Source organism: Ostrinia nubilalis, chromosome 26 (assembly GCF_963855985.1).
Source record: "Ostrinia nubilalis chromosome 26, ilOstNubi1.1, whole genome shotgun sequence".
Lineage (NCBI taxonomy): Eukaryota > Metazoa > Arthropoda > Insecta > Lepidoptera > Crambidae > Ostrinia > Ostrinia nubilalis.
In genome coordinates, this window is record NC_087113.1 from 2,478,937 (window position 1) to 2,506,010 (window position 27,074).

At 39.8% G+C, this 27,074-nt stretch overlaps 1 protein-coding gene across 1 annotated transcript in view; it reads right to left on the reverse strand.

Moving 5' to 3' along the window:
* LOC135084361 (tyrosine-protein kinase receptor) overlaps positions 1-27,074 on the reverse strand; it is a 46,735-nt gene that overhangs the window by 16,479 nt on the left and 3,182 nt on the right. Inside the window, exons 2-12 of the mRNA XM_063979139.1 lie at positions 19,653-19,741; positions 17,819-17,937; positions 16,951-17,155; positions 16,608-16,689; positions 16,235-16,301; positions 15,850-16,156; positions 15,031-15,197; positions 13,706-13,893; positions 11,316-11,475; positions 8,894-9,041; positions 7,618-7,761 (exon numbers count right to left, since the gene is read on the reverse strand). Coding sequence (XP_063835209.1) covers positions 7,618-7,761; positions 8,894-9,041; positions 11,316-11,475; positions 13,706-13,893; positions 15,031-15,197; positions 15,850-16,156; positions 16,235-16,301; positions 16,608-16,689; positions 16,951-17,155; positions 17,819-17,937; positions 19,653-19,741 — 1,676 coding nt within the window. The remainder of the gene's footprint in view (positions 1-7,617; positions 7,762-8,893; positions 9,042-11,315; positions 11,476-13,705; positions 13,894-15,030; positions 15,198-15,849; positions 16,157-16,234; positions 16,302-16,607; positions 16,690-16,950; positions 17,156-17,818; positions 17,938-19,652; positions 19,742-27,074) is intronic.

Here is a 27,074-nt window from a genome sequence, read left to right on the forward strand (position 1 = left end):
AATTAGCCAGTGGTCAACATAAAGGCACGGACCGCTTTTGCAGCCAGTCAACAGCTTGAATCTACCATTGATAGGTAACTGCTGGAGTAGTTGGTAGTGAAACTGCTCAACAGGTCACAATTTCATTTTCATTCAAATCAGTAGCAACATTGATTTTGAGGAAGAGGAACCACTGCTACTTTGTAATATTTGCTCGAGCAGTCAGTATAAAATATACCTGGCAACTGAAATTTCACCGTGCCGAAGTAGTCACAACTGCTCGAGCAGTACCGTGTATGTGTGTATGTAGAAATCAGTTGCAGCTAGAAGCTGTCGTAATTGTGTAAGAGTGCCTAAAATGATTTGTGTCTTAGTTTTACTGCTATAAATTTATACTACCCATACCAATATTATAAATGCAAAAGGAATCTGTCTGTCTTGCTTTCAACCGATTTTGATGAAATTTGGCATAGAGATAGTTTAACTCCCGGGAAAGGACATAGATAGTTTTTGAAACAGGGACGCGCACGGTAATGTATTTCGGTGACAGACAAAATTCCACGCGGGCGAAGCCGCGGGCGGAAAGCTAGTATAAGTATTATAACCCATGCTTAGAAAGGCACGATAAATGTTGGTCTGGGCTAATATCTCTTTTCGTCATTTTCAAAGGCTTTACAACAGTTTTTAACTGTATTATCACATTGTAACACCTATGTTACTATTATGGAAGCAATAAACGTATTGAGTATTGAGTATTTGATAAAATCTAACATTAAGATTGACCCCTTCCCTCGCACACCCACATCTCTCCACCTAGATTAAATTATTGTCATTATTTACTGTGTTCATTTGATTTGGTGCATAATCTGAAAACCATTTAAAGATTTAACCATTTACAATCAATGACATATCATATAAATAGACACGTTATGCGCCTACATTATTGTATTTTAAAATGGCGCAAGTAGTCCTATTTTATTACAGCTATTCACTATGACATTTTGCACAGAAAAGGAGAATGGGGTAGAGTGAACCTCACAGATATAGAGAACCTAAATTATTGTATTTTCGAATGAACTATCAAACTAATATTTAAACAAAAGCAAGACAAAACGTAACTTATTATTTTCCCTCAAATCAACTTGAGTCTTATGCCTTTTTTGTCTTTTATAATGAGTTTTCAAATCCGGATTATTTTTATGTGCAAAATTTATGAGGTTATACCCTGAGATTAAAAGTGGAATATTCTCTAGCTAGCTACAGACAGACAGACATGACGAACCTATAAGGGTTCCGTTTTTGCCATTTGGCTACGGAACCCTAAAAAGACTTTAAAATTCGATTATTTATACAAATTGCAATCTTTTTGGGATCGGGAAGTAGCATTTCTGACTGTAGGCTTGGAAATATAATCCTCGATAGGAAAACATAGTCCGCCCATATTTTTCAGATTAACCACAGTTTTGATTTAGCAGACTGTAAATTTATCCAGGTACATCAAATTTGTTTGGGACTAGAAGCGTATTGTAAAAATGTCCAAGGATAAATAATAATAATAAATAATTATTATTATTCGTTTCTGCTATAATTTTGTTCCTCGAGTAAGTCTTTTTCGTTTGATCATAAATCATTATAATCATACAGTAATCATAGCCATAGCATTGATTTTATCGATTTCGGATGAATACGTGTCAACACAGGAATACATAATTATAATAATATTCTTTTCTAGAGAAAAACAATTCCGTGAGTTTAAAATGCAGAGTTCTTAAGTGATAGATATTCGCCCCAACTTCCCCTGGCAGTGGTCTTTTTTCAAATTCAACCGTCAACCCTTGTCAAATTGAATAAAAATTAAAATTTAATTTCTTACTAAATAAACTGTATTTACGAATGAAATGACACATTTTTCTGGTTCATAATAGTGGCAGTGTAATTTGTACATCAACTAAAAACACACGAAGGCATATAATTATCAATCAATCAGGAAGGCAATCGAGAAGTGCATTCGTGGCTGTTCGCGGCAACCGATCATGTACGACTGAATGCAAGAGGTACAATTGGATCTCTTTTGCATTGCCATTCTTGAGCGGGTATAACGTATCTATACTATAAAAACATCTTAGTTTACAATGAAAATAATTAGCTCGAATTCGTATAGTTTTTTTTATTTGTCATTTTTGACAATTAGTGTAATGTTTTAAATAAGACCGAAAATGATACGATTTTCTTTATGGTTTTTGTATTAGTTTGTTTTTAAAATTCACTTTATAGTAAATTACAGATAAATCCAGATTTAATCACAGTGTTATTTATTAAACTAGCTGTGCCCGCGACTTCGTCCGCGTGGAATAATGACTTTGGGTAGGCACTTTTAATAATTTAGTCTAATTATTTTACAAATAGCTTTTGCCCGCGACTTCGTCCGTGGAGAAGTCGAAAACGTTCTCATACGATTATTTTTAAATGTTTTAACGTTATTATCTAAATGTTTAAATACTTTTAAAATATAAAAATCAGGTTAAATAAACATGAAAATATTTTTTTCTTATATTTTATGAATATGCAGCTCGGCCTTTGATCCGGTGAAAGTTACTCGGTGGTATTATTTTTTTACAACGAAATCGAAAACTACACCTACCGCAGTATTATTGGTAAACTTTTTTTTTATATTTTCCTACGGGTGCTAGAATCACCAAGCTTCCAGCATGCCACTGGCCGTGGGAGAAGGAGCTTTTCCTCAAGACTACTCCCACTACCTCAAGGGCCTCCGCCAAAACTCTCGCGCGAAAATGAGTTTATGTATACAGCGCAAGCAGGTGCCCGCGGCATGACTTTCATGCATTACTATGCATTTTTGGGCGAGCGCACGCAGCGGGCACCCACTCCGAGGTTAAGTGGAGGCCCCTAGAGTATGGTAGTCGTTAACATGACGTCATGATTGTAAAAAAATGCACTAATGAGTAATTAATATCAACTTTGAAGCAAATCACCACTAAAATAACTTTCTACCCCTTTTTAACATAGTTAGGGGGTGCATTTCACTAAAATACGAAACACGTCTTCCATTAATTCTGTTATAGAATGCTTATGCAAAATTTTAAGTAGATTGGACGAAGGAATCTCGTTATTTCATACAAACTTTGCCCCTCCTTTTTACCTCCTTAGGGGTAGAATTTTGGAAAATCCTTTCTTATCAGATGCTTACGTCATACAAAGAACACACCGTCCAAGTTTCAGGTATTTACGATCAGTACCTACTTGATCATTATTTTGCTGCGATGTGATTTTAAAACTGGGATATCTCCTAAGATATTTATTGAAATCGAATGGTGTAAAGGGCAAGAATGTTTAAAATTAAATACTTGTGGTGAATAATTTATTTATTTGGATAAGGATTAATATCATGTTTATAAAAACACCTTCGCAAATAATGCATTATTTTAAAACAGATTTTTTTTGCATAAAAATGGTTACTATGAGCCAACCTTAAAAGATAGACATATGCTACCGCGGACTTTTTTAAAGAGCTTTTAAAGGGGAACAATCCTGTCATACATGATTTTTGCGAAACTTTAACCGTTTACGCAGCATCAGCTCTCAAAAGGTAAAAATTCATTGATTTGAAATATTCTTGATTGGTGCTCCGCTCCTATTGGTCTTAGCGTGATGATAAATAGCCTAAAGCCTTCAGGAACTAACGGGCTATCCAACACAAAAATAATTTTTCAAATCGGTCCAGTAGTTCCTGAGATTAGCGCGTTCAACCAAACAAACAAACAAACTCTTCAGCTTTATAATATTAGTATATTATAAATGTCTTCATTAAAGTAAATATATTATGTAATTTTAACAGAGGGACTTATATTAGGCTGTCTTTACATAACTAAATTATTATTTTATAGCTCTAATGTAAACTTTCATCAATCATTCCTCCCTCCAATCCAATGACATATAAAAACATCTTAAAGATGACCTAAACTCTATGCCTAAACTGAACTGTCCCACCAAACTCATTGACAAGGGGGCGCTACCGTCGTTCAACTATATAGTTTCCAACATGGCAAAAATCGGAACCAGCGATCCGGTATTGACGGTGGCGCCCCGCTGCCAATGTCAAGGTTATATTTCTATCATATTTTTTTTACCACCAAAACTGTCAGATGCTATTTTTCAAATAGCCCTATCCTACTATTTGATACAAAATCTAACGAAATGAATACTTTACATTTCTTGTGGGCTGCCCACAGGGAAGAATTGCGGAGAAGGCGGAAAATGCGAGAATTAGCCAGAATATATGAAGAAAATTTTGAAGACATGCCAGAGCTTCTGTTCAGGCAACGTTACAGGCTTAACAAAGGCCAATTTCAGGAGCTTTGTCATATATTGAAACATTGAAACAGGAAACCTCTTTGCGGGGAAATACAATAATTTCTCTGGAATCCAAGGTTTAATATCTTATATAATATTATTTAAATGCGAAAGTGTGTGTGAATGTATGTTTATGCGAGTATAAAGATAAAGATACATTTATTTGTTCAAACATGTGTAGGTACCTACATAAGGTGTTAAGTCAGCATTTAAAATGGTATCAACATGTCTTACCTTTGCGGTGTACAAATTAAAATTAAATTAAAAGAGTATTATGAATGTTACTCTTTCACGCAAAAACTACTGAAGGGATTTTGTTGAAACTTTATAGTATCCCAACTAATATTATAAATGCGAAAGTAACTCTGTCTGTCTGTCTGTCTGTCTGTCTGTCTGTCTGTCTGTCTGTCTGTCTGTTACGCTTTCCCGCTTAAACCTCGCAACCGATTTTGATGAAATTTGGCATAGAGATAGTTTGAGTCCCGGGAAAGAACATAGGATAGTTTTTATCCCGGTTTTTGAAACAGGGACGCGCGCGATAAAGTTTTTCTGTGACAGACAAAATTCCACGCGGGCGAAGCCGCGGGCGGAAAGCTAGTTATTGTATAAACGTCAAAATAACATCCTACTAATATTATAAATGCGAAAGTTTGGATGTCTGGATGTCCGTATGGATGTTTGAGTTTGTTACTCTTTCACGCAAAAACTACTGAACGGATTTTAATGAAACCATACAGTATTATTTTTTATAACACAGAATAACATTATAGGCTATAGGGGTAAAACAGGATCCACGCATACAAAGTCGCGGGCGGCCGCTAGTGCCCAATATATTGTTTGGATAAATTATCTATCAAATTATTATCTTCTTAGTTTCTTCTCCCTTTTCTTTATTTTAAGAAATGCTGTCAAAATATCTAATTACTTAACTAAAACTTGTAATATTGTTTAAGATGAGCTGCCTGCAGGATCTGTTGCAACAGCCACTTTTCTGGAGCATTTTAACAATTTATTTGATTTACTTAATGCGCATGCATTCACCAGACTGGCAAGAAGGGAAGCAATCAGTGTGTATAATATTAATTAAAAGATTTTGTTTAATAGAGAACAGAAGGTTCTCCACTGAATCTGCCTAGTAAAGGCTGCCAAAAAAAAAAAAAAATATTAAAAAATTCATACCTCCTTGTTTTATTGAAGCAGCTCTATAATGTACATTTGTTTAGTTTTGAGCAAGTTAGAGCAGTTAAGCCATAAAATTTGTTTCTTCATAACTTCTTGCTTTAAATTAAATGAATGAATGAATAAATAAAACTTGAATAATTGTGAAAGAACTGCGCTGCCCAGACAGTAGATTTATTAAATTAGTTATAGCTTTCGATGTTTAGGTTTCACAAATTGAATACCTTACTATGAAGTTTTCACAGTTATATCCTAAATCCTCTCAAAATTTGGTTGTGTTGGATGAGTTTTTTGAAAAGATCACTCTGTCCAGGGATATCCGTAACCGAAACTTTCGGTTATCCGAAACCGTAACCGATTTAAAAGTTTCGGATGTAGGCAGTTTTAATTGTTTTTGTATAGCATTATATGTAAAGGCAAAACAGTCTGATTTACCTTTATAATGCCATCTAGTATAAATTTATATTATTTATTCGATGTAAAGTGTGCGGCCATGAATGAACCGAAAAAAATATCCGTAACCGAAACCGGTATAATATTATTCCTATATCCGTAACCGTATCCATAACCGAAACTACATAATATCCATAACAGCCCTAAGTAACCCAGTCCACACGCACATGGCTCAAGGGTATAGGTATTTACAGCTTAATTACTATCCATTCGCTTTAAGTTTGCCGCTGGCGATATGACGTCACTCGAAGGGAAACGTCTATAACTATAACAAACTATATTTAGAATGTTTTTTATTTATTAATATTGATAAGAATTGTGTATTTGCATAAAATAAGACACATTAATTGCGTTTAATCACTAACCGATTGCCTTGAATCGCGGTTGGGGGAGGGGACGCGCGTTTAGTTATGGAGTACCTAGTGTCGATGGGAATGAAGATGTATGGTCCTTATAAATAACCCATTACCCAGGACACTACTGGCTTGGTAGTGTAGAAGGGAAAAAATATTCCCCACGACACTACTGGTAGTGTGGTTTGTTGGTGCGGTCGGTCAGAAGGGCGGCAAACTTAGCGCGAACGGGTAGTATGTGAGCCATTCCACACGTGTACATAGGTACGAGTAGTACCTATGGCATGCTATGCTAATAATAATTATTATTGTCTTTGCAACACGTCTAGCATAAATATGTAGGGTATACCTACTAGGTAAAAATAGGTGATTTATTGTAGGGCTTTTGTTCACACGGAAAAAATGACAAAGTTTTTAGTTACTTATCAAATAGGTAGTAGTAACATATATGTAGAAAACAGGAACTTAGATGCCAACGAAAGAAAATAGGCTATCAAATGTTGTTTTGGGGACTTACCTTTATAAAAATATCACATTTAAAAATTCATACCATTTGTTGTTATTTAAAAAACAATGTCAATTTTGACGATTAACTGAAAGTCTATTATCTATGAATATAGTAGCGATATATGGTATCCAGCGGCAATGGCAGTGCAAAATTTTGACAATGACTGTAGTTATCATACTTCGAGTTTGTCCATGGAGACGGCAAAAGTCCTTTAGTTGGCCATAAAGTAAACTTAACGAAAAATGTTACTTTAATTGATACCGAGGCGCAACCTGGAAGCATTGCTAAGTGTGCTCCTCGTTACTGGTTCATCGTTCGTCATCGTCATTGTTCGTAAAAACCGGGTCGCGGCAGGCAAATAATAAAATTAGTCTTATGTCTTCTCCCTTATTAACTTCGATGGATAAATAGCTAAACCTCCTTGCGCGTAACTGACGTTTGTTGGAAAACCGATTTTTTCAGGCCATCGGATTTTAATTTCAAAAGTCATTGACCAATCCCAGTTCATATAATAACTATTATGACGTTTTCTATTGGCCAAAAGATTTAACTCTCTAAAAATCCGCGTGCAACCATATCCTGCTTAAATATTGTGCACTTTATTGAGCACAGATTAAACAAGCTAAATGACAAATAGAATAGATTGAAATGACAGATTGCACTTGAATTACCCTACAGATTCGCAGACTGTACCACGGATATGTGTAATTTTGCTGTTAAAAGGGTGTTTTAAAGAACTGTTTTATAACTAAAGGGGAATGAATATGGACTTACCAAGAACACATAAGTGCCTCCACCGCCGCCGCCGCCTCCGTCCGTGACGTGGGTGTTCCTGACCTCGTGCGTCTTGCTGGTGAAGATCTGGAGAGAGTCGTTCTGCTTCTTGGAGCAGTCCTGGCTCTCTTGCGCTGACAGAGTCTGCGGAAGTAAAGGAAAATGTCAAGGATGATAGTTCAGTGGGATAGTTATGAAACATTACACAGTAGCGTTAGTGTTTGAGGTAAAATAGGCAGTTCCTGACCAGCGCAGGACTGGTCGTTATGGAAAACCTTGGGGGAGGCCTTTGTCCTGCAGTTGACGTCATTTGGCTGAAAAGAAGGCAGTTCCTCTATGGTTGAGGATTCCGAGTGAAGCTTGCATCCGCCTTCATCCTGATCATCATTTTCCATGAGGTAAGAAGATATAGACCTCATGGTGTCTTGCTTCTCATTTGTGGGTAAAACAAGGTGACAGTTACTTTCATATTCATCATCATCATCATCATCAGGTCATTCTCCACTGCAAGAGGATCCCTCTAATTCATCAGGCAAATGAAGTATTTGGCCCATACTCCCTTTTTTTTGGTGCAGGGGAAGGTTGATGGCACAAGAGCGCGTGACAGGTCGCCCTTGCATTGTACCGATCAGGTCAAAACTACACTCAATGGTCTACTCCACGAGTGTACAAGAAAGGCTGCAGTGCGGGAGGAATGGCAACGGATTGTAAAGCTTGCCACCAAACCTGGTGTGACGACCACGACCACGACCACTGCCAAGAGTGTAGCGACGAAAAAGAAGACTAATATGGATTTAAGTGATCCCTTACCCTCGTGCAGGCGTTAAGCCCATGCTGCCTCACCAGCATTACCATGGAGTATTTGGTCACACGGGTTGGAGAAGTCTGATGTTCACATACACTCTATTTCGCCTTGCGGAAGCAGACAGTGACAAACAAGAGACTAGATGGGCGACTGCAGCCGTTACTTGACTTAAGTCTCTGTCTCGCGAACTGATAAATTGGTTAAAACAAATAACAGTCGCAGTCTCATAGTATGGTTTTAATTAGGGTTTTAAGTATGTATTATTTATTTATGTATATATAATTTTATTTTAAGCCGAACGGTGAAGGGGTCGGACTGGCCGACTCGTGATCCGGGGAACACGGGCTCGGTCCCCGCCGCCGTTCGAATATTGTGGTGAGCTCACTCGTGATACAAGCATATTTAGCTTAGTACGAGGGGCTAATAGGAATATTAGTAATTTGTGTAATAACAAATTAAGTGATCACTTACCTTCTTGCAGGCGTTAAGCCCTTGCTGCCCGACCAGCATATAAACGTGTTCGCTGCGGTGAAGCTCGAAGAGACCGCGCGCCTGCGCCCCGTGCGAGACGCCCGCCCAAGCGGAGCCCAGCCCGCCCGACGCGCCCGTGGCTATGATCCTGCGGGTAAGTGAACATTTAAGGCGTGTTGTGAAATGCACATTGAACACGTGTTTGAAATGACATTTCCGGTTCAACGCGTGCTTAAAATTACATTTCCGAAAATGTCCAAGTCATTGTAGACTTTTAAAAAACAGGTACAAGTCCAAGATGGACTGCAGACCGCAAACTGTAAGCCACCACGGTTTCTTCGACTTTTTCTTTCTCACTGCGGCAAGCTTCGAGTTGCCTGCGGTTGCAGTCTGGCAGTCCGTCTTGGACTTACCTTTAAGTATTAGTAGATGGTTACATAAATTATAGTGTTTATAGTTGTATCCTCGTGACTTATAGCTACATTAGAGGATGATCCCATTACTGGGAACCTCAAATTGGATTACTCTTTAGAATACAGATGAAATCTCTAGACGCTGTTATAAATACACCACAAATACCTAATGATAAACCATTGGGTTCACCATCAAGCAATTTAGTCTCCACTGCAGGAGTAATTTACCAGAGCAAATGGAATACAATAGGCAAATACACAACGTTTAATACTCGTAAGTTGGGATAAAGCCACACCTACGTACATAATACAGATAAAAACTCATAAAACTCATTTTATCTTGCAAGTAGGCTTATAAAAACCAGTATTCCACGTCCCAGTATTAATTCTACCACTACTTCTAGTGTAAACTACATAAAGAGTAATTCACCAACTTGGACCACATGACTATAGCCCTTATGGAACGACTTGGAGAAAATCTCATTGATAAGGATTAAAGTTAGACGCAAAAAGTATAAGGGCTGTAAGCATGTGCTCTGAGCTGGTGAATTACTCGTAAATTCTTCGATCTTGAGCCAGTTCAATGATGTCTTCTTTCCTGCAGACTTCTCCAGCATGATGACTGCCACATGAACCCCGATATACCAGCGCATTCAAGTGATACTCCACACTCAAATGCGCTGATGTACCGGGGGCCGAGGGATCGGGAGGTCTTGATGCTTTTGTTCTTGATCCACTTCTTTTGATATCTTCTAAGTAGATGTGCTGATGTAGGAGGATGGTATCTTGATATCAAGGTTTCGAACTGATCACTGGAAGACATTTTATCGATGCTGACTTCTACGTCGCCATGTTATCGAGCAGCCTTAGAACCGACGGGTTAATTTACCGATGTAGGCCATTTCGTCGAAATGCACTTTTCGACGAAATGGCCCATCATGGCAATGGTTCTAAGGCTGCTCGATAACATGGCGACGTAGAAGTCAGCATTGATATAATGTCTTCCAGTGATTAGTTCGAAACCCTAACATCTTGGTGCCTTTTTTCATGTGAAATATGAAATATGAAATATGAAATATGAAATATGAAATATGAAATATGAAATATGAAATATGAAATATGAAATATGAAATATGAAATATGAAATATGAAATATATTTATTTGCTTCAATCTTGAGTAATACAGTAAGGTGTAATTTGTATTTGGTAGGAGGTACCTTCCATTTTTTTTAAATATTTTTGTAATGGGCAATTCTTGTGTTTTAACTTTAATCTAAAAATCTAACTATTGATCAATTTGCGAATGGAACAAAATGAATGACCATTTTTGAATTCGTGACGCAAAATGCGAATGGGACGGTCTGCGTCAAGCCCGCTGTGAAACAATTTTTTGACAAAGAAGTAGGCCTTATTTACTAGTTACCTAACGCCCGTATTCACAAACATTACTATGAGGTCTCACAGTGCGCGTGGACGCACGGTGCTGTCACACGAACTAATCACAGAGCTCTATTTAACGCTGTTCGATTTGCTGCTTCACTTGAGCCAGCATCGTTTGTGAATAGGGCGTAAAACCAGAGTAAATACAAATGAGTAGGTCATCTTCATAGAAACGCACCGAGCGCGGCTTGTAATTTGTATGTGAGCGCGCGCCAATACGTATGCGGCGCGCACGCTCCCACTGACAAAATTCGGCGCACCTAAAGCCTGGTCCGTGAGCACGTAAAATCGCTCGCACACTCACTGCGGGCGCCCGTCGCACAGTCGTGATAGCAACATAATTACGCGCGAGCGATAGGGATGGGTAGCTTGGGGTCATTGGACGGGATTCTACGTGCTTACGGACCAGGCTTTAGCTCACCGCTAATCCACGCTAAATTTTGTCAGTGTGTGCGTGCGCGCCGCATACGTGTTGGCGCGCTCACATACAAACCGCGCCCGTGCGTTACTATGAAGATGACCTACTCATTTGTATTTACTCTGGTAAAACTGTAAATCTAAATACTCACGTATACAACCCCTCAGCAGGCACCTCCCACACTTGAATCCCCTGATGCGGCGGGGTCTGGATGACCGACACGGTGACGGACGTGTTGTTGTAGGCCGCGTCGCACATCGTCTGGTTGGGGCCGTATCGACCGGTTGCCCCGCAGGTGGTGAAACGGTAGACTGAAAGGGTTGAGTGGTTATGCTGGTTCTAAGGGTTAAGGTTGGGAGGTTTTTTTAATTTTAAGCTACTGAACAACTACATTCAGGGCCGTCTTTAACCTACTAGGGGCCCTGGGCATTTAAAGATTTTAATGATTAAGGGGGGCCCTTATCATATGGAAAAAGGTCTTATTAGCAGATGGGGCCCCCTCAGTCGCGGGGACCTGGGCACGTGCCCAAAGTGCCCAGTGGGAAAGAGGGGCCTGACTACATTTCAATTTTATTTTTAGAATTATAAGCTATTATGGTCTATTCAGATATATCCGTGAAACCACAGTTCCGTCAAGGTGTTCACGGACCGGCGTTCGGCAATCACCACTGAAACTCCGTGAATTGTGTGAATTGAATCACTGACGCATCACTGAAGCCTTAAAATACTTAATGATCAAATAAAAATTAAAATTAAGGGTAAAAATTACTGATTATAACGCACTAACTAAATGGGCAAAAAACATAGAGTGAACACAAATACTGGAAGGGCGACTTAAAAAATAATGTGAATTAGATTTACGTACTTATTCAAAACCATCAGTTTAAAGTTCCAAAAGTGGAGTACCTCCTAATCGAAGTGTTTCATATAACATGTTCCGTGATGAACTACAGACTCACAATGAAACCCAATAAACTGCTAAAGTAATTGATTGATTGACTGAAGCACATCAAATTACAGTGCGAAATCAGTCGCTGTCATGAACGGGCTCATAAAATCATTAAAATCTTTTATTTCGTGTAAATTAAAAGTAGCAGTTAGTATAAATTAAACATTTACTTTAAACACTATAAAATTGATTTTATTGAAACAAAAATGTAACATTCCGAAAATTCCTTACTTTAACAATATAATTTCCAAAAAAATACAAATCAACAAACATTTAACTAGTAGAATCTCTGTTTTATTGAAACAAAATATTGTAACATTCCAAAAAAAAATTGTAACATTATGATTTTAATACAAACAAATCCACAAAAAAGCATCGGTTAAATTTTATTTATTGCTTTCGAACTCCCGCAGCACTTCTTCGCTCCTCCCCATTTTCTAGGAGCCGAACGATTTTCAGGAAACTTTTGCCATTTTGCGCTATTTTCAGGAGAATATTACGCTAGAATAGAAAATATTTCTCAAATAAAAAAAAAGAAATTTGGAATTTGTAAAGTATTAGGTACGTACTCACATGAGTATTTTTTACTCTGTGGTACAGTATCTAGCAATATTGTTACCGCAGCCCACACACTCATCCCAAAATGGTATTTTATGAAGCACATAATGGTTAAATAGTCACTCACTTAATTTTTTGTCGCCCACTCAGTATTTTTTTCGCCCAAAATGTAGTATTTAGGTAATTCGGACACTTGGAATTTTAGTTGCAAGCTGTTTCCCGTGTTAATAACTCATTTTACGTATTTTTTAGTCTTTTTTCACAAACTTTAACGCCGCTCGGTTCAGTATTAAAGTAAGGTTTCATTAACAGTCCTCAACGTTATTTATTCGCCAGGTTAATTCCACGTATAAAGATCGATTCACACAAATCAGTGAAGTCACAGTACCGACACAGTGCGAAATATTCTCTCATACATTCTCTATGAACGCATCCCCACTTGTAAATGTCAGTGACGACACAGTGCTCTCAATTTCAGTTTCAGTGCCGATTTCAGCAATCACGGACGTATCACTGAAGCTCCGTGAACTGAGTCTGACGTGTGTCACTGTAGCACTGATACGGGATTATTCCCATCTCTCGTTCCCACTCCCACTGCTGCAACACCTGAGTAGCCAGGATCTACAGCTTGACCGCCAATAAAAACCCAACCACTGAAGGTCAAGTTTGTCCCGGGGAAAGTTAAACTGTCATTGGACTCGCAAAGAAATTAATCAGAAGAACATAGAAGGAGCTCGAAGTTAAGGTTCATGGAACTGTGACTACTGATGTATGAATGGACCTTTAAGATCATAGCAGACTTATCACCTCGGAAAGGGGTGAACACCGTATCGCCTTTCGCGAGCTGTCAACCGTGAGGCGAGGCGTTTACGTTACGGTGCGGATAGTGTACCTCGCAGTATGGAGTTTCATACAAAGAATACTGACCGCCTCGAGTTGATATGGTCACGATCCCTTTCCGTGTTGATAAGTATGCTACGTCCTTTGATCTAGCTACATTGTAGCAAAGCAACCAAACTTGTCAGAACACTTACATATTTTGTTCAAGAATGCAGGATGAGTGGTCGTCTTTTCCTCCAGCATGGGGTCGTAGTAGTTGTAATCCCCTAGCTCTGCCTTGTCTATGTTTAGACCGAAGCACTCCGGTGCCATAGAGAAGTCATCTATGGCGGAGTCTGAGTAGATACGCATACCCATTCGTGTCTTGAACACGAGGTAGTATCTGGAAAGAAAGGAACATTTATTGCAATTGAACGTGAATATCCAATTCGTGGGACGTCCACGACATCATAAAAGTAGCAGGAAGGCGCTGGATGCAAGCCGCTACCAACCGGGCGATGTGGAAATCATTGGGGGAGGCCTATGTTCAGCAGTGGACGTCCTGTGGCTGAAATGAAAATGATGATAATGAAATGAATTTACCGAGTGTTGTGACACCTGGGAATTGAACCCAGGATAGTATGAAACAGCCAAAGCGCCGCGAATCCAGATATAGACAGAACGTTGGATTCGGATTTCAGAACAGGGAGAGGACAGGAGTTTTCAAACACTAGCAATGTAAAACTCAATTTTGCGACTCCTGAATCCCGATGTAGATTGAACGTGGTAACGTGGTATTCAGGGAGGGGACAGGGATTTTTTAAAACTATTTTTTTACTACGTCATCAGAATAAAGAATATTTATTTAATTTTTAGCGTTAAGAGTCGCATATCAAACTAATTTGAAAATTATAAATAACTTATAAAAAACGAACTGCCTAAGGCGGGAATTGAACCCACGACCTTCCGCTTGCCGTGGGTTCAATTACCGCCTTAGGCAGTTCGATTTTTTCAAGTTATTTATAATTTTCAAATATAGAATATTAATAAACAATTAAGTCCCACCCACCACTTCAGAGGATGAGAGCAGTGAAAGATTTTCCATTGAGAAGGCTTCAGCCCACTCACCCTACGCCTACGGCAGACTAGATAATATTGGAAAATTTTTGATAATGGCAGCAGATTTTTGCTAACGTAAAGGAACTGTCACAATTCCTGATCCCAAGTGGTTGAATCAGGACGCCAAAGGGGATAAGATAAAGGCTCTAAGATCCAACGTAGAATATCAGTGAGACTGGCGACACTTCTTGTCGTGTCAACAACAAACCTACACAGTGTCAGCCCAAAACTCCGCTACAAGAGTGGCGTTATCAGTAGCATTCATCAAATCTTCTTGTGTGCAGTTTGGGCAAGCAGGGCACGACATCATGTGCTTCGTCGACTGGGGAACACAACCACGCTTGCACTCCAAGTTTCCAACACTGGCGTGACGTAAATGCAACGTAAAGTCAAAAGTTTCTTAATAAATTTTAGGACTTACTTCGAAGTGGTGTTGGGGAGGAATATCGAGGCTCGGTACCAGTTCTCGCCCTTGTCCTTGGTGGAGAACCAGATGGATTTGGTGTTGTTCCCGTTCCTGGTCAGCTCCACCATTTCGACGCTGAGCGAGCCGTAGTTGCGCCCGTTTTGTTGGTAATAGAACCTTATCTGTTGGGAAAAGAAGTTGCGTTAAGACGTTTAATATCGTTAAAATTAACAGACTAATATAACCCCTGATGCAAGCCGAGTTCTACATGACATGTAGTCTTTTTGTGACTCCCAAACGGATCAGCTTTTGATATCTTCACAACATTATTTGACTTGCTATCAACACCATCATTGGGTCACTCTATTGCAGGAGATTTCAATCAACAAGACTTAGCCATAATATAGTTTGCCAAATTTACAACATCGACCCATTCAATTTCCAACAAATTATAACTAAGCAAGATTCTATAACAACATTTACCACCCACATTGAAAACATAGTTAGCAACCTAAAATCTTTCAACAATTAAAATTCTAAATCACGTAGGAGAGAGCAACGCGTAAACCGATAGCGCCGCGCTTTCTCTGAAATTCGAAATGCACAAATTAAAAAAAAAGAAAAAAAAACTATTGCAGGAAACGAGAATAAAGATTTCTCCTACACTTCTTACATAGCTTGCTATACTCTCCTTTTTACTGAAACATCACAAATAGCTTTTGCATGACCAACAAATCACATACGAACGGCATTTACTAAAAATCATACATTTTGTGGAACCTTTCTTTCAAGTAAGAAATGCATTTCATCAAAAATAGAATTTTCAACACTCACCATACAGCAATTGTAGTACTTCGAAGTGAGGTTCCCATGCACCATAGGGGGTGGGTTGAAGACCACAGTCCTGATAGTCGCCGTCGAAGCGAAATCCGCCTTTTCCTTATTGGGCCCGGTCACGTTCATGTTCACGAAGAAGTAGTATCCAACGCACGTGGACAAACTGAAGTTCATGTGAGCTGGGACTAATGGGGGGATCATAGGGGTGGGGTAAGGGTCAGGGGGACCGCAGGTGTGGTCGAAATTCGGGCCAGTTTTGTCTGTAGGGGTAGGCCCGTTGTGCCTCGACCATCTTAGGATCGGCCTGTGAAAAAATGGTTCTGTTAGCTGTGTTCGTGTTTGGAAATTTTGATAGATCGATTAATTTGATGTATGTACTCACTGAGGCACGTTTTCAAAGCCGCAGGCATCTTGCTCGAAGTTGCAATACGATCCGTACGGCATTTTGTCTGAAAACAAACATAATAGTTATCCAAATTGCTTAATACATAGTATCACACACGATGCTGCAGTCTGACTTGAAAACTAGTACAGACTTCAAAACTGCTGAACAGATTTAATTAGGCAGGGGCAGAAAAGCTTTCGAGGGGCGCAAAACGTAGTGTAGGTCTCCCACTCGGTACACCGACGATCTGGTGAAGGTGGATGATACGGGCACCGTGGGGCAATCCATGGGGTAGGCCAATGTCCGTCCAGCAGCATTTGGTGAAAGCGAGGATATAAAAAGAAGTCTTACAGTCTCGTTGTATACGTACCACAATTTTGATTCTCATCAGCTCCATCATCGCAGTCCTTGACCAGGTCGCAGACTTGCTGCAGCTTGATGCACGAGTCTTTCTGTAAGACAAAGAAGGTGTTAGACATTCTTCACCTCCAAAATGGAACCATTTGCACGAATTTATACATTTCGTTTCAGAAATGGAACGAATAACTCGGCGCATGTTCACAACGAGTCACACACCCAAACGAGTACAGCGTGTAGGTACCTTTATCCCCCCATGTACCTACTCAATTAGCCCAACAAAAAATATACGTTAAGTTGCAAAACATCCTCTATTACAGCCACATAAGGTGCTCAACTTGGTATGATTTACTCACATTCATAATCTTGCACTTCAGCTGCCCCACCAGGCACTCCCCATTAAAGACTGGGGGCTCCGGCAGACAGTCCACCATCCTGATGTTGTCTATAGCAATATGGGGCAGAGGAAGCGGCGGGTTCACCATGTTAGGGCGGGTGATCTCTATGATGATCCGCACTTCTTGTAACACCTTCCCCACCAGGAACTGCATAGGATACCACCTGGTGGAAGAGGGAATTGTTATTGCTAACTTTACACACTTTCACCAAAGATGAAGAACGTCTATTAAGCAATTTTCGATAAAATAAACCAGCCTGAGTAGATTCTATGACATAAGTCTCCCTTACTGATTTTTACAGATTTGTGTAGGCCAAATCCACTTTCACCAAAGATTTAAGTAATCGATTGAGTCATCATGACGTCGACTGAAGAACATAGGTCTCCAACAATGATTTCTAGGTTTGTGTAAGCCAAATCCTCCATTTGCCTCTGGTAAATTAGAGAGGGCGTGCTGTTACAGTGGAGACTAAATAATCTGATGATGACATGTGATATTGCTTGGTAATTATTGGTGAATATGCTCATTTCTCAGGCTACAAAAGAAAGAAGAAAGAGAAGACAAAGACTGACATAAGTCATGCAATCAGGTCCCTCTTTTTCACTGGACACTGGCTGAGCACGTGCTCAGAGCTTAAGGGGGTTAATCACTGAAAAGTTCTATAATGCGATATCCTTTTTTTCAGGAAAGAGCCTCATCTCTGATCTTTTAAATACGCGGGGCTTCCAGTAAGTTTAAGATGGCCATGCATGCAAAGTGCCCCTTAATCCTTAAACGCCCAAGGTCTCCAGTAACTTAAAGACGGCCATAACAAACAAATACGTACTCCTCAAAGTTGTTCCCAGCCACCTCTTGTAGGATCCACTGCACCTCGGTACTGGTGGACTCGGAGACCAGCTTGATGCTGGCGTTCTGCATCCGGCTCTGGTGGAGATGAGCTTCGAACTGTTGACAAAGTGGGAGAATGTTAGTGAAACCACACTCATTGGGCTCCTGGGGGCATAGTGTGAGTTTACGTCAAACGCATTCGGTGTCGACAAAGCTTAAAAAAGTGACATTAAGGCTGGGTTGCACCATCTTATTTTAACTTTGAAAAACGTCAAAAATCTCTCAAACTCCATACAAAAAGCACAGGTTATCGTCATAGTTACGGTCAAAGTTAGGTGGTGCAACTCAGCCTAAATGTATGACGGATTGTATAGCGCCCCTAGCGGAAACTTTCGAGAACTAAAATCTTCATATATTTTTTTTACGCGCTCGCTAGTGACGACGTTTGATGTACACTCACACTAAGCCCTCTGATAAGGCCTGTATCGACTTGTCAAGCTGCTTGTGAGTTTTCTCGATTGTTGATCCTTGAGTCCTGCAGAATTCTCTAACTTAGGTGATAGTGGGCGGGGCACATAGGTCGTAGAGCTGATGGCCGCTGAGGCAGAGAAATTCAGTGGTGACCACGGGCCGAAAGACGTACTGTGGGCATGCCACCCACTAAGTAGATCGACGAACTGGTGAAAGTCGCGAGAAGTACCTGGATGCAGGCAGAGCAGAAACAGTCGTTGTGGAAATCCATCTAAAGCCCGGTCTCTGAGCATGTAGAATTTTGTCCAATGACCCCAAGCTACCCATCCTTATCGCTCGCGCGTAATTATGTTGCTGTTGCGCTCGCACACTCTCTGCGGGCGCCCGTCGCACAGTCGCGACAGAAATATAATTACGCGCAAGCGATAAGGATGGGTAGCTTGGGGTCATTTGACAAAATTCTACGTGCTCGGCGACCAGACTATAGCAGAGGACGACGTCATTTATTTGAAACGATCCTAGATCATGCAGCCCCTCTAGCAACCTTGCAATGTCAGCCAATAATAGGCCTTTAGAGCAGTGGCGGCGCAGCATGGCTTGGCACCCGGGGCGATCACCTCCCCCCCCCCCATGCTCGGGACTATGGCACCCCAGAATGGTCAGGTCTGGTGGCCCCCAGAATTGATTGAAAGATGTACGAATCAGCTATAATGATACCAAGAAGCTATAATGTAATGTTCTTGGTATACCTCAATAAATAAATAAATACCAATCGTAACCCCCCCCCCCCCCCCCCCCATCCCCGTATCATGATCTTTGTCATGCAGATGCACCAGTGAGTACTAATCTGCGCGAATTTTGTCACCCCCTGATTCTTGGCACCCGGGGCGGACCGCCGGACCGCCGGACCCTTACGCCGCTACTGCTTTAGAGATTTCTCGAAGCAGGAAATGCTGGGAAATTAGATTAGGCGCGTAGACTTAAGTAAACCAACCTCATGGCAAAGGGTTTACCGGTCGCTGTAGTTCAAGTTGAGTGGACACCATTTTGGTTCCATTTATGCAACTATTTTATGTAACTAGATATACCTCTATTTTGCAACAACATATAAATAGTAGATAATGTGACATGCAATAAACGTTTTGAATTTGAATTTTGAATAAAGTTACATTAATGTTATGTTTAGATCCAATAAAATTTTATTTTATTCTATTTTAATATTCGTGACAAATGAATTTTGCAACCGCTTCATGAAGCGAAAAAAGACTTAACGAAGGCTGCAAAATGCAGATTATTAATTCATTTCAACAAAGTTTATTTAAAACTCATGGTTATCTAAAGCTGAGGTAAATCGCACTCACCTTGCAGAACTCCCAAAGCCCTCTGAAGGGCGGTGACTTGATCACCATATTTTCCATGGTGGGGTCCACGGGGAGGTACAGGAAATGACCTGGAATATAAAGGAAACGTATGAGTTACATGAAAATATGGACTAGATAGATAGATAGAAATAGTTTATTGACACAAAAAAGCACAAAACACAAAAAAACAAGAAAAAACACATTTAAGTGCCAATGTTTTAAAATATTGTTATCGTTTTCACGGTCGTATTATAATATTTTAATGCAAACTGAAACATCAATAAAATTTAATCAGCAACAGTTGATGTCGCACGGAAAATATTCGCTAAAAATTCCACTTTCGTTTATATCATATTTTTTTGGTGGATAATGCGTTTATATAAGTCATAACATAATAGATCACCTAAATAAATATGGCGAGGATTGAAATAAAATCCTGTATTCATGAACTCGACTGTACCTACTATTTTAAGTTCCTAATATTATGCATGTTTTAGAAGGGTTTCTGCCAGGAAGTGGTCTCAAGTTATCAAAATAAAGTTACAGCTAGACTCCTGATAAACTTGCATAATCGCTCCGCTTATCAAACCGCTATCTCCGCGTCCACGCCACACAAAGTTCATTTCCCTGTGAGATTCTGTGATTTAGCCGTTTCTATTTGCGGACTGTCACTGGCACAAACAAACTAGCGAGACGTGCGGCTCTGTCTGCAATATGTATAGTCGACAGACGAAACTGTGCCTTACTTTGTTTCAAATTAAAGATCTAGCGATTTAACTCGGTCAATGCTTTATGGTTTAGGAGCCTACTAAGGCTGGGTTGCACCATCTTACTTTAACAAACGTCAAGTCTGTCAAATTCCATACCAAAACGCCGGTTTTATCTTTATAGTTAGGTACGGTTAGTAAAGTGGTGCAACTGACGATAAGTAATTGTATGAATTTACTGTTGTGGTTTTGAGTGGCTTCTTTTGCCCACGGCTTTGCCCGCGTGGATTTAAATAAATGTTTTATTTAATTTACCCTGTGTCGCTTTCATTGGTAAAAGAATTTTCAGTCGTTTCAGGAGTTCCAGAAAATATTTCCTACAAACAAACACGAAGGCACGAATTTAGTTTATTTTGGTTTTAACTTGCCTTATTCATTCTTGTTACTTCCTTAGACCACGCTGTATAGGTGACCGAGTTTCTTCCGGTAGGTACTTCTTTCAAGCATTAGCCAAAATTAATCCTCAAATGGTGCAAGATATATTTGGGGTGTGTATAAGAGCCCTGAAAAGGGCCTATAATACCCGACTTCCTATGTATTTCTACGAAATACTCTCAAACGACGTATCGCTAGCAACGGATGCTATTTCATAGAAATACCTTACATAGTAACCAGTAAGTAGTGTCGCAAGTCGCAACGACGCGTCGCCTGCTGCTGCTGTGTGCAGTTGGCTACGAATTTGTCTTTGAATGCAGCTTACCACAGATCCCAGAAACTAAAGGGAGATGTGACAAGGGGGCGGGGCCGGTGTCCCAGCAATATGTCAAAAAACAGAACACATTGCTCGCGACAGCAATGATGACAGCAGCGACGTCATATATAAACAGTTTACATTGCTTGCGTACTACTATTTAAAGATTATTCGAACGTTGAGTACTGATACCGCAGTGGATGAGCACACATTTTGATTACTTTGTGAGTGTACATTTCAATGCGACACTGAGTTTCGAACTCAGCGCATTACTTAGTTGGAATCTCTCTATATCTCTATGCAGCTTACATTTTCCAGACGCAATAGTCAAATTAAGTCTGTCTGTCTGTATACATACAGTGCCTACCAGACGTCTGCCCGCCTACTCCGTGCATCATCACAATCACTTGCGTCAACCAGAATATTTTTATGTGCAGTGCAACCAAAATAGCTCTGACCCGTGACAGTTGTGAATGTTGTGATTGGAAGCGAAAGTTTACGATAATTTATTTTGGTATTGATTTGTGCTGTTAGCAGTTAAGACGTTCTTTGATAATGGTGTGTAGGCTAATCAAGGTAAATGGATCATTTTATAGGTGCAATTATGTTAGTGATAGATGCATTTCTTCTCAGCAGCAGCCCATGTGTTGTACCAAAGTGATTGTTTGGGCAAGCTTTAAATATGCCCTGAGAAGGGCCAACTTAAATAATAATTTAAATATTTAGATTTTGATGCTTGTGTTACGAGTGGGCTCACCTCAATAGTCGAGCGGCGGTGGGATTCGAACCCGCGTTCCTCGGATCTCGAGTCGGCCAGTCCGACCCTTTCACCGTTCGGCAGTTCGGCTATGACGTGGTTCGCAAAAAAATCATCATCGGGTCATTTACTTAGTCTCCTCCACTGCAGGAGCGCGACTCTCTCTAATTCACCAAAGGCAATTTGAGGATTTGGTCTACACTCCCCACGCTGGCCAGACGGGTTGGGGAGACACAAAAAAGTAAAAAAAAAACTTCAGAACGAATCCCACGCTTATCCAAGTCGCAGACAGAAGCTCACAAATGCATGGACTACAAAAACATTATCGTCATTGATAAATCCGTACTCTAAATATTTCGATAGTAAACCATCTCCATTGAAACGTCAGACGTAGGGCTGTCACCTAGCGATGCTGGACAGAAAACTGATTTTCCCGGACATTTGGGTAAAATAATTTCCTCGGACACCTATTTTCGTCGCTTTTAACTGAATTTGATATTTTATTATCACTGGATGGCGATGAAATAAGTTTTTGTTTTTTGATTACTTCGAACACAGTACATAACTGAGTAGGTTCATACAGTTATGGAACCATAGAGTGGAACGGTGCTGGAGGGGTGTGTTTTAATCTTCGTCATAATATTATTATGCCGTGAGACTTTGTATTAAATTAATCTCTCCCTCTATAAGAACCTATTCAGAATGCACTATGCACTTAGCATACCTACGCAAACAGATTAATGCATGCAACATCATCCAACATTTTGATTTTTGTATATCTCACTTCCTAATTAACCGGACACAAATAGTATCCGGATTTTTCCAGTTGTCCTCAGACGATCTAAACAGGACATTTCTCCAGAGACCCGGACAGATGGCAGCATTTGTCGGACATAAAATGTCTCCAGGTTTCTCCGGGAACATTCTAAGCATCCAAACAGGACTTTTCTCCAGGGTCCCGGACGATGGTAGCCCTAGAGACCAAACAAAATGATGCCAATGATCTGGGCAGGCCGCCAACGCGACGCACTACGATTACGTAAATTCAATCGCTGCTTTCAATTTGGGGATAGAAGCATTCAAGCTGTTACCCTACAGTAAAAATGTGGACTCGGTCGGTACTAACTGCCCCCATAGATAAAGTGACATTCAATTTCGAAATCGCTTCACACAGCGTACGAAAGCTGGAGCAAAGCAATATTGGAAGTAAAACTACTTAACCTATGTGACATAGGTTAAGTACTTACTTACTTAGAGGGGCCAGTTGTTCCTAAAAGTAGGCTAAACTCTATCACCATCATTAGAGTACTATGGTATCAGGCACCACCAGTCAATTGAAATCCTATAAAAGAGCTGTCATGAGACTGTTTCCCTGTAGATATGATTTAGAAATAGTCACGTCTAACGTCATTTGTAGATTCTGTGTTATCAAAGTCAACAGGCATGCTTCATTTCAAATCAATAACTTGGTCATTTGTAGGTTCTGTTTTAGCAAAATCGACCGGCATGCTTATTGATTTCAAATCAAAAACTTATCCAGTGGGCTGAGGTGCGCGCACTCACTAGTGAGCGCGTTTAAAAAATGTATGAAAATTTTAGTTTTTAAACGTTTCCCGCTAGGGGCGCTGTACAATCCGTCATACATTAAATGTCATTTGTCAGTTTGATGAAAACTCACACTCAGTCCTCTGTTCTCTTTTTCAGTAACATCTGGCAACCCTCAGTAACTAAAGCTTAATACAGTTACTTAGTTTCATTCATGCAATTCTTTATGCAAATTGAATCCAATTTTTAACTGTTTCCTACTCTTCACTCTACAATCGAGCTAGAGCTCTACGCCCGTATTCACAAACGATGCTTGCTTAAGTAAAGCAGCAAATCGAACGCATAGCATTGAATAGAGTTCTGTGATTGGTCCATTTGTTACCCTGTGCGTCCACGCGCACTGTGAGATCTCATAGTAATGTTTGTGAATACGGGCGTAAAACTAAACGACAGCGTCCGCCAAAAGAAGAAGTTGTCAGTCTACAGACATACTTACTTCATACACAACAAATTAGTCCATGTAGTCAGTGCAATAACCATCACAGTAATGTCTTCCACAAGGGCCCTATTGTCTTGCTAACCGTTTAGAGACGAAGTACTAAAATAGCTTTTTCACCTAAGGCTGAACGCTAAATAAGTCCACTTATTAAGTCTACTAAAGACAAGTTCGTGAGTTTGAGCTTATGTCCCCCTACTACTCCTACACGTTATTTAAAAAAATCTTCCATTATTTGAAACGTGAATTATTCCATGGACAAAGCTATTATTAGGGATAATTTCAATGTCTACTTATGAATACGAGCTTTTGCCCGCGGCTTCACTCGTGAAATTTAGTTTGTCACAGATCGTCATAAATTACCTATAGCCTATATGTTAATCTGGGTTATAAACAATAATACTGTAAAGTTTCATCAAAATCCGTTCAGTAGTTTTTGCGTGAAAGAGTAACAAACATCCATTCATTCCAATAACAGTAGGAAAATAGATTTTGTTCAGTCCAGTTTATTGTAAGTTACTACGGCTATTTATGTAGGTACACAATATTCGTAGAATCCCAAAAGCGATCGTTATCGTCGTTCGTCGTCGTTCGTTCGTTTCAGCCAAATAACGTCCACTGCTGGACAAAGGCCTCCCCCAAGGTTTTCCACAATGAACGGTCCTGCGCTGCCCGCATCCAGGCTCTTCCCGCGACCTTTACCAGATCGTCGGTCCACCTAGTAGGAGGCCTGCCCACGCTACGTCTTCCAGCCCGTGGTCGCCACTCGAGAACTTTCCTGCCCCAACGGCCATCGTCTCTACGAGTTATGCAGGCCGCTACCAACCGTGCGATGTGGAAGTCATTTGGGGGAGCCCTATGTTCAGCAGTGGACGTCCTGTGGTTGAAATGATGATGATGAAGAGGATGAAACCAGGGTCCAAACTCCAAAAAGAAACGCGAGCGACACCGCAGACAAAAGCTAACTAGTACATTTTAACAGTGTTTACAGCTTGATGCGCTGTTAATGTCAACTTGGTTTTGCCCAATAGTAGTTCATTAAACGTTTGCGGCGCCCTAAGTCAAAAATAACCGCCATTTTCCTCTAAGCGTTCCTTTTAGTGCAGCAATTATCTGTGGAGTGGAGACAGACAGCGCTAAATATAGTGCTATTGTCTTTGCTTGGCTGGTTTGGATCCATTCATTACTGGGTACTACAAGTGCGAACTACCTTACTACAAATAAACACATGGACTGTTAGCAGCTTAGCAAAATCTGTATGTACCGTCGAATAACTCTCGTAGTCGTATTCTTTAATCTTCATGTTATAACGATTCTTCATTCAAATACCTAGCATTAGGATTAATACTTTAATACCCGTTTTCCCCATCAATTCCTTAAGTGTTTCTTAATTAAGTATTCCTTTAGGTGTCCCTTAGGTGTTGGTGAAAACAATATTCCTGTTCCTAATTTCACAGACCTCACTTAAAATTAGGGATTGATGGTGAGAACGCTCATATAAATGTCACATTACAAGTATTGCGCGATTATCTGCGACAAACCAATTTATACACGCAGCCATGGCACAGTAACTTGGCCAAATGTCGTCATGAAGCGGAAATGGGACAAAAACACCTGATTCCGAATCCGCGCAAGAGCCAAGAGTATTTCCGCAAATTCAAACGTAGAACACAAAAGTAGAGAATGTAGGTCGACTCGGGTTCTAAACTCAAATTCAAAGCCTTAGCTTTTCGTTATCCACTCTTGTGAATGTATTCTATTTTTAAAGGATGATGGGCACAAATGTATGGAAAGTGGTACCCGCTCCAATAGCCATAACCAATATATATATTAAAAGGCCTTTAGATGTAGGAAAATGTCTGCTATGGGGCCAGTTCTAATTCACGTTTTGAAAGCAGTAATTCCACTAAGTATTATAATGAAAGTATAACACAATCATCCATGTATACGAGTATGTATTATGACTACAATCTATTAATATAACTAAAAGAAGCATTGAAAAGGAAAGGATTATACCTACGATGAACTACCCAAGCTATTAGCCCTTTATTCGCTTTCATCATCATCATCATGATCATTTTAGCCATAGGACGTCCAGTTGAACATAGGCCTCCCCCAATGATTTCCACAATGGCCGGTTGGTGGCGGCCTGCATCCAGCGCCTTTTCGCTACCTTTATGAGGTCGTCGGTCCATCTTGTGGGTGGACTTATTGGGTCTTGTGGGTTTATTCGCTTTAGCAACTCATAATAAAACCCTTAAGAAGTAATAAAACTTTAACCCCTTTATTAATAAAAGTTACACCCTAGTTGAATGATGACCCTAGTTGATCTTAAATAGAGAAATATCATTTCCCATACTTTTTGCAGACGACGTGTCTATTTTAATCAAGTGCGAAAAAAACTCAAATCCTAACACCCTTATCAATGATACACTATCAAATATTACACATTGGCTTAAACTACACAACCTAGAAATAAATCTTAATAAAACAAAAATAATGCAATTCCGACCATATACAATAGCTCCCCTAAACATAAATATAATACTGGACAAAACACAATTAGAAACAGTAGATACTTTTAAATTGCTAGGACTACACATAGATACAAACATCAATTGGAAAACACATATCGATCAAATAAAAACTAAATTATCAAAGTTCACATACGCCCTTTTCGAAATCAAACACAGCACCAACACAGAAACAGCATTAACGACATACTACGCGTACGCATATTCCTGGCTGAAATATGGCATAATGCTATGGGGCAACAGCGTAAATGCCAATGACTTGTTTCTACTACAGAAAAAATGTGTAAGAATTATAGCCCAAATAGATAATACACAAAGCTGTAAACCATATTTCAAAAAATACAAATTAATGACTCTAACATCAATATACATACACGATTTATGTTCATTTGTTTATAAAAACATACATTCATTCCAAAAAATGCAAGACACCCATAACGTAAACACTCGTCATAAAGAAAAACTATGCCTACCATACTCGAGAATTAAAATGCTGAATAGCAGCCCATACTATATGGCCATCAAGCTATACAATAAATTACCACTGGAAATAAAAAACGAACAAAAGTACACAATTTTTAACAACAAGCTAAAACAATTCTTAATAAATAACTGCTACTACAAACTAGACG